Raw genomic sequence first — 12,972 nt, 5'->3', positions numbered from 1 at the left:
ACTCGAGGTCAAGTGAGATAGCGACACTTCGATCACTACGTAAACTCGGAATATGGGCCCAGTTCTTCGTGCGATGCTAAATTTGCCCTTCATGTGACCTTACCTTAATTAAGTGTGGGTATCTACGATTTCGTGGTTTCCCTCAAATGTATTACGGCGCCTTCCTTTCCCCCAAAACCTTACCTCATCGCCCCGCCGGGGTGGTGCAGTGGTAAGACGCCCGACTACTGTGCTGGAGTTCCCGGGTTCGAACCCGACCACGGCGGCTGTGTTTCGATGGAGGCGAAACGAAGTGGCGTCCGTGTGTTGTGCAATGTCAGCGCACGTTAAAGATCCCCAGGTGGTCGAAATTACTCCTAAGCCCTCCACTACGGCTCCCCTTTCTCTCTTTCCACTTTCACTCCCATCTTCCTCCCTTCCCTTACGGCGCGGTTCAGGTGTCCACATAGCAAGTGTGACAGATACTGCGCCTTTCCCTTCCTGTGAACTAATTTAAAAAAAAGAAGAAACGGAGGGCAGTTGCCCCGCCGCGGTGGTGCAGTGGTTAAGATGGTTGGTTGGTTCATGGGAAGGGAAAGGCGCAGTATCTGTCACACTTGCTCTGTGGATGGACACCTGAACCGCGCCGTAAGGGAAGGGATGAAGGTGGGAGTGAAAGTGGATAGAGAGAAAGGGGGGCCGTAGTGGAGGGCTACGGAGTAATTTCGACCACCTAGGGATCTTTAACGTGCACTGACATCGCACAGCACACGGACGCCACTTCGTTTCGCCTCCGGTTAAGATGTACGACTATGCTGTGCCGGAGTACCCGAGTTCGACCCCAACGCATGCAGCTGCGTTTCGATGGACGCGAAACGAAGAGGCGTCCATTTTCTGTGCGGTGACAGTGTACGTTAAAAAGTCCCCGGGGGGGGGGGGTCGAAATTACTCTTTTGCCTTCCACTGCGGCCCCCCTTTCTCTATATCCACTTTCACTACCACCTTCCTTTCTTCTCTTACGGCATGGTTCAGGTGGCCACAGAAAAACATTTTGACAGCTACTGCGCTTTTCCTTTCATGTAAACCAGTAAAAATCCCCGGATTGAAAAGCGGGTGTTAAAGAGGCTATTGCTGCAACACTCATAGCTTTCGCTTTTTCGCTAGTTTGAAGCCATGGTTAACCCCCCCCCCCCCCCCCCCCCACACACACACACACACACACTTTTTCAACACTCAGCTTTCGCTTTTTCGCTCATTTGAAGCCATGGTTAAACCCCCCCCCCACCACACACACATTTTTTCATAAATACTGTTGACCCTTTCCTTACCGTCACCGTTGGCACTAGATTGACACGTTTGTTGCGACATCGATTGACAGACATTGGTATTATGTGCTGTACCTGTCATCCTATTAATGCGTACTTGGCTTATGCTTTTCACGGGCAACTTTGTCCTCTTTGCAATGTAAACAATTTTTTAAAGTTTGAAATTGAGTCGCCCCATATGATTGATCGGCTGATTGGGAGTAACTACGATAGTTATTTTTAAATGACTCTAGCATGAGTTAAAAAACAACTGTTTCTTTTATGCTCACGTCCACCGCTGCCTACATTCATTGGCACAATTTTCTTTCATTTCATTTCTTTGCTTCTGTACCAGCATAAAAAACAGCGCATGCGTGTTAATGTGTTATTTCAATGTACTTACTATTTCTCGAAGCGAAGACAGCTTGATATTATCAGCATGAACGATAAAACAACAGCAAGGGCTCCTAAAACAATCCAGCTAGGAGGCAGCATTTCACTTCAAAAAATGGACAACCATACAAGCCGACTTCAGTGAGTGGAGACATGCACCCTGCGACACCGCTCGAGGGAAGTGTCGGCGATACTGTGAACAAAACTTCGTGCACCTCGAAGTCTATCCGAGCTATCGTCAGAGCTGCTAGCTGGTTCCTGTTCACACCCTTTTCCCGTTTGAAGAGGTTTTATTGTTATATTTCAGTCAACACCTCTTCCCTTTATTTTGATACGCTAGAGAGTTACGGTAAAACAGGCCGACAAAGCCTCTCTCTTATACTCATTTCCTACCGTTCTTTGTCGACGTTTCTCGTTCATGTCCTTCTTAGGGGACATGAACTTGCCAATATCCTGAGTGCAGATCTAAAGACGAAAAAAGAACTCAGTTTCTTGTAAGCAGTCGATGTCATTATCAATTCGAGGCAGCGGATAGACGTATTTGCGTGTGATGTTAGGGCGCCGATAATCGACGCGAAACCGTATAGTACCATCCTTGTTCTTTAAAAGAACGACAGACGAGGCCTACGGACTACTGATGGTTAAATGACACCCCACGGAAGCATGTCGTCGAGTTGGTCTTCAATAATCTGTCGTTCAGCGGCCGGGAATGGTAGGGGAGTTGACTCAGGGGCTTGTGTGTACAGGTATCAATCTTGTGAGTAACGGTAGCCGTGCGGCCGAGGCGGTTTTTGAAGTGTCAAATGAAGAGCAATACTTGACCAGTAAGTGAAGAAATAGGTGCGGTGTGGTGGAGTGAGGATAGCATCAACAAAACCAGAAAAAGACTTCATCTGGAGCAGAAGAAGTAGGTGCAGACAAAGTAAGTGAGTGGGCAGGAAGAAAGGAGTCAGTGCATCGGCCCTGCGCGATCAAGGTATCGATGAGTTGGGCATGATCAAGGCACTCATCACGCAGAAACGAGTAGGGGCTCAGGAAAGAGTTAGAGACCTGAATTTGGCAGCATCCGTCTTGGACAGTGAGCACAGCGTGAAGTAGAAGCAGGGCGTGACCAGATGCGAAACTTTAGGACGGGGTGAAAATGACGGCGCCGTAAGGGCTGAAGAGGCAGCAAACAAAAATGCTAAAGAATGAGAGTGGAGGCACTGCGATGTCGGCAGCCACAGTCATCTTGCAGGGCGCAGGAAACAAATCAGTATCCGAGCGCAGTTGACGATGGCGTGATTTTCGCAGAGAACGTCCCAGCCTAAGATTAAGTCATGTGAGCACGACGACAGAACGAAACATTCTATGGTATATAATGAAGCGCGAGGAACAACCCTCAACCGCTTCCAGTTAACGTCAGGAAATATTTTCTAATTTTGAATACCTGCCCCGTTTACTTATACTTTTTATTTTTCTGTATTGATCAGAGTTTGAAACGTAGCTCCCAATAATTTTCAGACAGGACCAAAAGATATCATCAGTTATATATTTTTTTAAAAGATCATTAATAATCCAAGGTGCAGCGCTGGCGTAGCGGTAGAACATCCGCCTCGCATGCAAGAGGACCGGGGCTCAAATCCCGGTGCCGCGCAGTTCCCACCGGATTAAAAAAAAAATCCGCGAGTTGATGGAATTGCATAAACAGGTTTGGGGCACGACCTGATGCCGGTGAACACCTCCGGCAACGCACTCCCTCACCAGAACAGGAGTTGGCCAGCCTGGTGCAGTAATTGGCCACAACCTCCAATGATAACCTCCATAAAACCCCGGCCCTCAGTCACCAGCGGCTGCGGAACAACTGACCACGGCGGCGGTCAGACCTGTGACGCAGCAGGGGAGGCTAAGAACTTCTGGCTCCGCTGGACAGGCCGCCATTGAGAAACTGACCCTGGCAACGTTTAAAGCTAGAACCCTAGCTAGTGAAGCTAGTTTAGCAGTGCTGTTAGAGGAACTAGAGGGTATGAAATGGGATATCATAGCCCTTAGTGAGGTCAAGAGGCCGAATGAGGAATATACTGCACTGAAGTATGGGCATGTGTGTTATCGAGGTTTACCAGAGAGGCGACAACTAGGGGCAGGTTTCTTTGTCAATATTAATAATAATCATAATAATAATAATAATAAGCATCATCAGCCTGACTATACCTACTGCAGGGCAAAGGCCTCTCCCATATTTCTCCACTTAGCCCGGTTCTGTGCTAGCTACATCCACTTGACCCCTGCGAACTTCTTAATATCATCCGCCCACCTAACTTTCTGCCGCCCCCTGCTGCGCTTTCCTTCCCTTGGAATCCAGTTTGTAACCCTAAGCGACCATCGGTTATCCTCTCTTCGCACTACATGTCCTGCCCATGTCCATTTCTTCTTCTTAATTTCCACTAGAATGTCGGTAACTTGAGTTATTTCTCTGACCCACTCTGCACGCTTCCTATCTCTTAATATTACCCCTACCATTTTTCGTTCCACAGCCCTCTGGGTTGTCATCAACTTAAGTAGAACTCTCTTGGTTAGCCTCCACGTTTCAGCCCCATAGGTAAGTACAGGTAAGATGCAACTGTTACATACTTTCCTCTTTAGCGATACCGGTAAGCTGCTAGACTTAATCTGCGAGTGCTTGCCAAATGCGCTCCATCCCAATCTTATTCTTCTTGTTATTTCCTTTTCATGGTCCGGATCTGCGGTTACTACCTGTCCTAAGTAGACATATTCGCCTACTACTTCCAGTACTCGCTACCTAAAGTAAACTGCTGTTCCTTCCCGAGGCTGTTGACGATGGCGAGGTTGTCAATAATATATAGCGGGTAATATAGAAGAATTCTATAGTATTAATGAGAGGGTGGCAGGCATCGTTATTAGGCTTAATGAGCGATATAAACTGAAGGTTGTACAGGCCTACGCACCTACATGTAGTTATGATGACCACGCAGTTGAAAGCTTCTACGAAGATGTAGAATCGACAATGCGAAAAGTAAAGACACAGTATACTGTACTAATGGGCGACTTCAATGCCAAGGTAGGGAAAAAGCAGGCAGGAGACCAGGCAGTAGGTGACTATGGCATTGGTTCTAGGAATAGCAGGGGGGAGTTACTAGTGGAGTTTACAGAGCGCAATAACTTAGGAATCGTGAATACCTTCTTCAGCAAACGGAAGAACCGGAAATGGACATGGAAAAGTCCTAACGGGGAGACCAAAAATGAAATTGACTTCATAATGTGTTCCACCCCCGCCATTATGCAAGATGTAGAGGTAATCGGGAAAGTGCGACGCAGTGACCACAGAATGGTGAGGTCCCGAATTAGCCTAAATCTGAAGAAGGAACGCAACAAATTAGTAAGAAAGAAACCCATCAGCGAATTAGCGGTGAGGGAAAGGGCAGAAGAGTTCAGGATCTCGCTAGAGAATAGATATTCAGCTCTAAACGAGAATGGTGACATTACCCTAAAAGCAATGAACAATAATTTCTAAGATATCATTACTGAATGTGCGGTAGAAGTAGACGGTAGGATAGTTAGAGAAGATACCGGTAAGCTGTCTAAGGAGACGAAAGATCTGATTAAGAAACGCCAGAGTATAAAAGCTTCACATCCAACAGACCAGATTGAATTGGCGGAGATATTAAAGCTAATCAATAAGCGCAAGATGGCCGATATAAGAAAGTATAACATGGAGCAAATTGAGCATGCTGTAAAGAAGAGGGGAAGCCTTAAAATGGTAAAGAAGAAATTGGGCATAGGCAAAAACCAAATGTATGCGATAAGGGACAAGGAGGGCAACGTCATCACGAATATGGACAAGATAGTCAAAGTAGCCGAGGAGTTCTTACAGATCTCGACAGTAGCCAAAGTAGTCAGGACCGTAAGGAGATTGACGGTAGGGAAAAACAGTCAGACGTTCCAACAGTTACGAAGGACGAGGTCAAGAAAGCATTAGAAACTATGAAAAGGGGGAAATCAGCTGGAGAGGGTCAGATAACTACAGATTTTGCTCAAGGACTGAGCGGATATCGTGTTAGAAATGCTGGCCACCCTGTATACACAGTGCCTGGTGTCAACGGCGGCACCGCAACCATGGAAGAATGCAAACATTATCCTCATTCGTAAGAAAGGGGACTCTAAGGACCTTGAAAATTACAGACCAATCAGCTTGCTGTCTGTTACGTATAAGGTATTTACGAAGGTAATCGCTAATAGAATCAGGACAACCTTAGACTGCAATCAAGCAAAGCATCAAGCAGGTTTTCGGAAACGGTACTCTGCTTCGATCATATCCTACCATCAACAAGGTGATAGAAAAATGCTCGGAATATAACCAGCCCTTATACATAGCATTCATTGATTGCGAAAAAGCATTTGACTCAGTTGAAACCTCGGCGGTGATGCAGGCATTGCGAAATCAGAGGGTAGACGAGCCGTACCTGAAAGTGCTGGAAGTTATATATAGTGGCTGCAGAGCAACCATAGTTCTGCATAAAGAAAGTAACAAAATCCCATAAAGAAAGGTGTTAGGCAAGGAGACACGATTTCCCCAGTACTATTCACAGCTTGCTTAGACGAAGTATTCGGAGACTTGGTATGGGAGCAGTTAGGGATAAGGGTAGATGGAGAATACCTCAGTAATCTGCGATTTGCTGATGACATTGTTTTGCTAAGCAACTCGGGAGGTGAACTGCAAAAAATGATTGATGACCTAGACAGGAAAGTAGAAAGGTAGGCTTGAAAATCAATATGCAGACGACTAAGGTAATGTTCAACAGCCTAGGAAAGGAACAGCAGTTTACCTTATGTAACGAAGTACTGGAAGTAGTAGGCGAATATGTCTACTTAGGACAGGTAGTAACCGCAGTTCCGGACCATGAAAAGGAAATAACAATAAGAATAAGATTGGGATGGAGCGCATTTGGCAAGCACTCACAGATTATGACTAGCAGCTTACCGGTATCGCTAAAGATAAAAGTATATAACAGTCGCATCTTACCTGTACTCACCAATGGGGCTGAAACGTGGAGGCTAACCAAGAGAGTTCTACTTAAGTTGGGGACAACCCAGAGGGCTATGGAGCGAAAAATGGTAGGGGTAACATTAACAGATAGGAAGCGTGCAGAGTGGGTCAGAGAAATAACTCAGGTTACCGACATACTAATTGAAATGAAAAAGAAATGGGCATGGGCAGGACATGTAGTGCAAAGAGAGGGTAACCGATGGTCGCTTAGGGTAACAAACTGGATTCCAAGGGAAGGAAAGCGTAGCAGGGGCGGCAGAAAGTTAGGTAGGCGGATAAGGTTAAGAAGTTCGCAGGGGTCAAGTGGATGCAGCTAGCCACAGAACCAGGTTAAGTGAAAAAATATGGGAGAGGCCTTCTCCCTGCAGTGGGTATACTCAGGCTGATGATGATGATGATGATGATGATGATGATGATGATGATGATGATGATGATGATGATGATGATGAATCCAATCTCTGCATCATGATCAGCCAGACTATACCCACTTCAGCGAAGTTCTCTTCCATTTTTCTCCAATTGATCAGGTACTGTTCATGCTGCATCCGCTTGACTTTTGCGAATTTCTTAATCTCATTAACCCACCTAAATTTCTGCCGCCCCCTGCAATGCTTACCTTCCCTTGGAATCAAATTGTTTACTCTTAGAGACCATCGTTTATCCTGTCTTCGAGCTGCATGTCCTGGCGATGCCAAATTCTTGTTCTTAATTTAGATCGGAATGTCAGTAACTTGAGGTATTTAGGAACCACTCTGCATGCTTCCCATCTCTTAACATAAAGTTACATCTACCATTTTCCTTTCCATGGCCCTCTGCGTTGTCCTTAACTTAAGTAGAACCCTTTTCGTTAGCCTCCAAGTTTCAACCCCAAAGGTCAGTACCGGTAGAATGCAACTGTTAATACTTTTCTCTTTAGTGATACAAGTAAGCTGCTAGCCATAATGTTGAGTACCTTCCATGTGCGCTCCCTCCTAGACTTCATCTTCTAGCTATTTCCCTCTCGTAGGCCAGATGTACGGTCACTACCCGTCCTAGGTAGACATATTGGCCTACCACTTACAATGCTTCGCTGCCTAAATTAAACTACGGTTCTTTTTCCAGGCTGTGTGGCATTACCTTAGTCTTCTCCATAAAATCATTAGGCCTACCTTTCTGCTTCTCCTGTCTAGATCATTTATCAACATGTCGTTAGTGAATAAACATAAACCACTTTTGGACGCCTTATTTCCCTCACATACATTGCTGCATAACGTCAATAAAGTAACGGCAAATATTAGGCTTTGAATTGGGTGCACAGGATTACATTTTTTTTGTGCATATCAGAACAAAAAAAAAATATATTTAGAAACACATTCTGGGGGGGGGGGGGGAGGCGGGGCATGTCAGCAGCGTCACAGAGATAACACAAACACGCCTGCTTCTTCAAGCGGCTTTTTATAAGTGTTGCCAGAGTGAGTTGAAAATTCGCCTCACTCGAAGTCATATATCAAGGCTGAGTGGCTTTGGATCGGAAATCGGTTCGGAGTGGAGCGAAACGCTCATGCAAAGCCTTGGAAGAAAAATTGCCAAGACATATCGCAGTTAAACCTATTTATCCGAGTGTATTCTCTCATAGGCATGGCTACACGGTCGTAGACGCTTTTCTACTGCATACCGCCCTTCGCCGGCATTTGCGACGGACCGGTCAAGCTTTCGCTTTACTGCTGCTAATCGGCAAGCAATATCACCTAGAGGATCAGAGTCAGCCTGTGCCGAAACGTGGACGCATTCTGGCCTTCACGCACCTTATTTATGTCGAGACTGTCTAACCATGCAAGCCGGCGAAGCAGTTCTTAAACCCCTCTGCCTATCACGTGATACCCCTGCGGGGAGACTGTGTCTTCGATGGGGCGATCGCTTGGTGGCATGGAGTATTGAAAAAGCTGGGTGCAACTGGTTAGCACTGTGAACGAGCAAAGCGAAGACGTTTTCAGTGACACGGACAGGAGCATTCGCTGACTGACCGACTGACTGACTGACTTGACTGAGCTGACTGACTGACCGGACTGACTGGACTTACTGACTGGCTGACGGACTGATTGACTGGACTAACTGACTGACTGACTGACTGACTGACTGACTGACTGACTGACTGACTGACTGACTGACTGACTGACTGACTGGCTGACTGACTGACTGACTGACCGACCGACCGACCGACCGACCGACCGACCGACCGACCGACCGACCGACCGACCGACCGACCGACCGACCGACCGACCGACCGACTGACTGACTGACTGACTGACTGACTCACTCACTGACTCACTGACTGACTGACTGACTGACTGACTGACTGACTGACTGACTGACTGACTGACTGACTGACTGACTGACTGACTGACTGACTGACTGACTGACTGACTGACTGACTCACTCACTCACTCACTCACTCACTCACTCACTGATTGACTGACTGACTCACTCACTTACTTATGCAGCGGTGATCTCAAGCACCTTCGTGAAAATAAAAGCTCAAACCATGTGCAGCTCCGTCGCAAATGTTGACCGTAACTATACCTCCATGGGGTGTTTTTCCGCTGCGATTCAACATCATCCAGTCAAGCACACTGTTTGCCCTATATATATCTACCGAGTGGCACAGCTAAATTGAGAAAAGTGGTAAAATATTTATTTTGAAACTGCCGACGGACACAAATTGCACACCCCTACTAGCTCTCTTGCGCAGCCACTGTCAATTTGATTTGTGCTGTAGATAATTAGTTAATTAGGATAATTTCATCAAATTACTGAATATTGACTTTGGATACTTTATGGGATTTTCACAATAGCAGACACGTTCAGAAAGCCCCAATCCGTTATCTACAATAAGGAAAGCCTCACGCACCGTCTTTTCCAAACGTAACCAGGCTGCATGTACCGCTTCTCAGTCAGATAGTAGAGTATTCGCACAACGTCTGAAGCTGTAAATCTGTGCAAAATAGAGGCAAGCTCCTGTCCTCACTTCTTAACCAGATGTGATCCTCTGGGAATATGTTGTCTTTGGAACACAAAAAACGGTACATCTTTTTACGAGCATCACAGAAATCTCGCGAAGTACACAAAAAATGATTCTGTGACGGGGAATAAAGCGCGATATCATGCTGTTTTCAATCGTGGCGTAAGTATCTGAAATAGACTGTGGCAAACGTTCTACGGCCTTATTGCACCAGCAGGCCGATATCGTGACAATTGGTCCTTTTCTCACACCAGTCATTTGGCACACGTGACGACGACAGTTGCAGTTGCCATTACTAACACGTCGGCGTACATCTGCAGCGGGCCTGTCGAGTCAAGGTGGCAGTTCATTTCGTTCTTTGAAACCAAGGTTGACAGATGCATGCTCATGACGCGCGCATGTGCTATTGACGTAATTTTGTACGTATTCTGCGGATTGCTTTGAAGTTCGGGAGAAATACGTACGTGCGGCTTAAAAGGCCTCTCTCATATCCTACTGATAAACCCAGCCTTGAACCATCTGAATCCATGTGATCCCTTAGAACTTCGAAATATCATCCGTCTAATAAACGTTCAGCTTAACCCAGCTACGCTTCTCTTCCGTCATCGGTCTGTAACCCTTAAACTACTGCCAGTAACCTTGTCGTCGCTTTAGATGACCTGGCCGCGCATATCTTTTCTCCGACTTTTACCAGGGTATCAACAAACAGCATTTGTTTTCTTGACCATTCGGCCCGCTTCCTATCTTATAACGTTACGCCTGTCATTTTTCTTTCCACAGCTATCTGTATTGTCATCAATTTAATTAGCGTTAATTTCATTAGCCTGACTTTATCTACACCATAGATTAGTACTAGTAAGATGCATTAGTTATATTCGGCGTCTCAGGGAAGGTTTAAATAATTTTAAAGGACAGTGTGTTCAAATAAGCACAAATATTTTAGGTGCCAATTAAAATGCCTAAAGCTTGCGTTGCAGGTTTTTTGAGGGACAACAAACTGATGTTTCCGTTTTTTAAGCATAATATTTAACAAGAAATTTTTGACTTCCACCCGGATTATGAGCGATGCATGTGGAAGCAGCCCTAAGCTATAGTGTCTGGGGTGCAATAAATTGTGCCGCCATCCATGCTTTCTACTCTACCAGCCTTTACGCGAAATTGCGCAGACATAATTACGGGACAGCTTTCCTTCTTCGTTTGTTTTCCCCACATATTTTTCGCGACAGGAGTTAGTAGCATCAATATGCTAGTAGCTCTGTAGCTTAGTATGTTAGAAAATATTGGGTAACATATCTGGTATATTTACTCACTTATTTTGCGCCAATTATCTTAAGGTTTACTCACCCTCTTCGGAAGCAATTGTGGCTGGAAACTTCACGAATGTAGAACTCAAAGCTACAGCTGTCAAAACAACTAATTGTGAGGATAACATGTTTCTTAAAAAACGGACAACCTTAGAAGTCTCCTTGAGCACAGCGAGATATATGCGCCTTGCCACACCACTCTTCGAGTGTCAGAGCGATACGAACAAATGGCAGTACACTTTCAAGGACAATGTGCCTATCGTCAGAGCAGCACGCTCGGTCCGCTTTACGCCCCCTTCCGCATGGGCGTGTTTCCTGTTTTCACTTCAGCAAATGTTTCCTCTATTTTTGAACACCAAGCACGTACAGCAAGGCCAGCCTACCACGGCCCTCTCTATCCTCCATTTCTACCAATCTACACTAGCTAGAAGCAGGGTTTCGGAAACGGTACTCTACTATCGATCATATCCATACCATCAATCAGGTGATAGAAAAATGCTCGGAATATACCCAGCCCTTATACATAGCATTCATTGATTACGAAAAAGCATTTGACTCCGTTGAAACCTCGGTGGTGATGCAGGCATTGCGAAATCAGAGGGTAGACGAGCCATACGTGAAAGTGCTGGAAGATATATACAGTGGCTGCACAGCAACCATAGTTCTGCATAACGAAAGTAACAAAATTCCCATAAAGAAAGGTGTTAGGAAAGGAGACACAACATCCCCAGTACTATTCACAGCTTGCTTAGAGGAAGTATTCAGAGACTTGGAATGGGAGCAATTAGGCATAAGGGTAGATGGAGAATACCTCAGTAATCTGCGATTTGCTGATGACATTGCCTTGCTAAGCAACTCGGGAGATGAACTGCAAAAATGATTATGACCTAGACAGGAAAAGTAGAAAGGTAGGCTTGAAAATCAATATGCAGAAGACTAAGGTAATGTTCAACAGCCTCGGGAACAGCAGTTTACATTAGGTAGCGAAGTACTGGAAGTAGTAGGCGAATATGTCTACTTAGGACAGGTAGCAATCGCAGATCCGGAACAAGAAAAGGAAATAACAAGAAGAATAAGATTGGGATGGAGCGCATTTGGCAAGCACTCGCAGATTATGTCTAGCAGCTTACCGGTATCGCTAAAGAGGAAAGTATATAACAGTTGCATTTTACCTGTACTAACCTGTGGGGCTGAAACGTGGAGGCTAACCAAGAGGGTTCTACTTAAGTTGAGGACAACCCAGAGGGCTATGGAACGAAAAATGGTAGGGGTAACATTAAGAGATAGGAAGCGTGTAGAGTGGGTCAGAGAAATAACTCAAGTTACCGACATTCTAGTGGAAATTAAGAAGAAGAAATGGGCATGGGCAGGACATGTATTGCGAAGAGAGGATAAACGATGGTCGCTGGATTCCAAAAAGGGGATCCAGGGAAGGAAAGCGTAGCAGGGGGCGGCAGAAAATTAGGTTGGCGGATGAGATTAAGAAGTTTGCAGGGGTCAAGTGGATGCAGCTTGCACAGAATCGGGTTAAGTGCAGAAATATGGGAGAGGCCTTCGCCCTGCAGTGGGTATAGTCAGGCTGATGATGATGACACTAGCTAGCCTCCATTTTCGTCTCCTTAACACAGCATGTCACACGTGGTTCATCCAACAATTCCAATACCGAATAAAGGTAATACGTTCATAAAAAAACGTTTATTCTTCGATCAGTTGCTACAATGTTGCGGCATTCTAAATTCAAAGCGAGAAAATTAAAAACCATCCTGATGAATTCAGATAAAAAGCAAATATAGGTGACATAGTAAAGTTATACTGGATAAGAGCGATAGACAAAAAAATAATGAATAGAAATCATATATCAAAGCACTGACACCGACAAGCAAACGTTAAAACCGTAAAATGAATAAAGGACTACACCAAATGCAAAATCTAGCACATCGATTATTAGCC

General features: G+C 45.4%; 1 protein-coding gene across 2 annotated transcripts in view; it reads right to left on the bottom strand.

The window, feature by feature from the left end:
* The window catches only part of LOC146177240 (uncharacterized), an 87,266-nt gene extending 76,018 nt beyond the window's left edge, over nt 1-11,248 (bottom strand). The window contains exon 1 of one of the 2 annotated variants that reach the window (XM_084580409.1): nt 11,063-11,248. In XM_084580409.1, coding sequence (XP_084436535.1) covers nt 11,063-11,150 — 88 coding nt within the window. In that variant the 5' untranslated portion in view covers nt 11,151-11,248. Of the gene's footprint in view, nt 1-1,686; nt 1,849-11,062 lie in introns of those variants that run through there. The other variant, XM_084580410.1, reaches the window with a different exon arrangement.
* Nucleotides 11,249-12,972: the final 1,724 nt, after the last annotated feature.

Source organism: Amblyomma maculatum, chromosome 10, assembly GCF_055883805.1.
Source record: "Amblyomma maculatum isolate TAMU_Amacu chromosome 10, ASM5588380v1, whole genome shotgun sequence".
Taxonomy (NCBI): domain Eukaryota; kingdom Metazoa; phylum Arthropoda; class Arachnida; order Ixodida; family Ixodidae; genus Amblyomma; species Amblyomma maculatum.
Note: the sequence above shows the minus strand (reverse complement) of the source record. Positions and strands in the feature narration are given on the sequence as shown.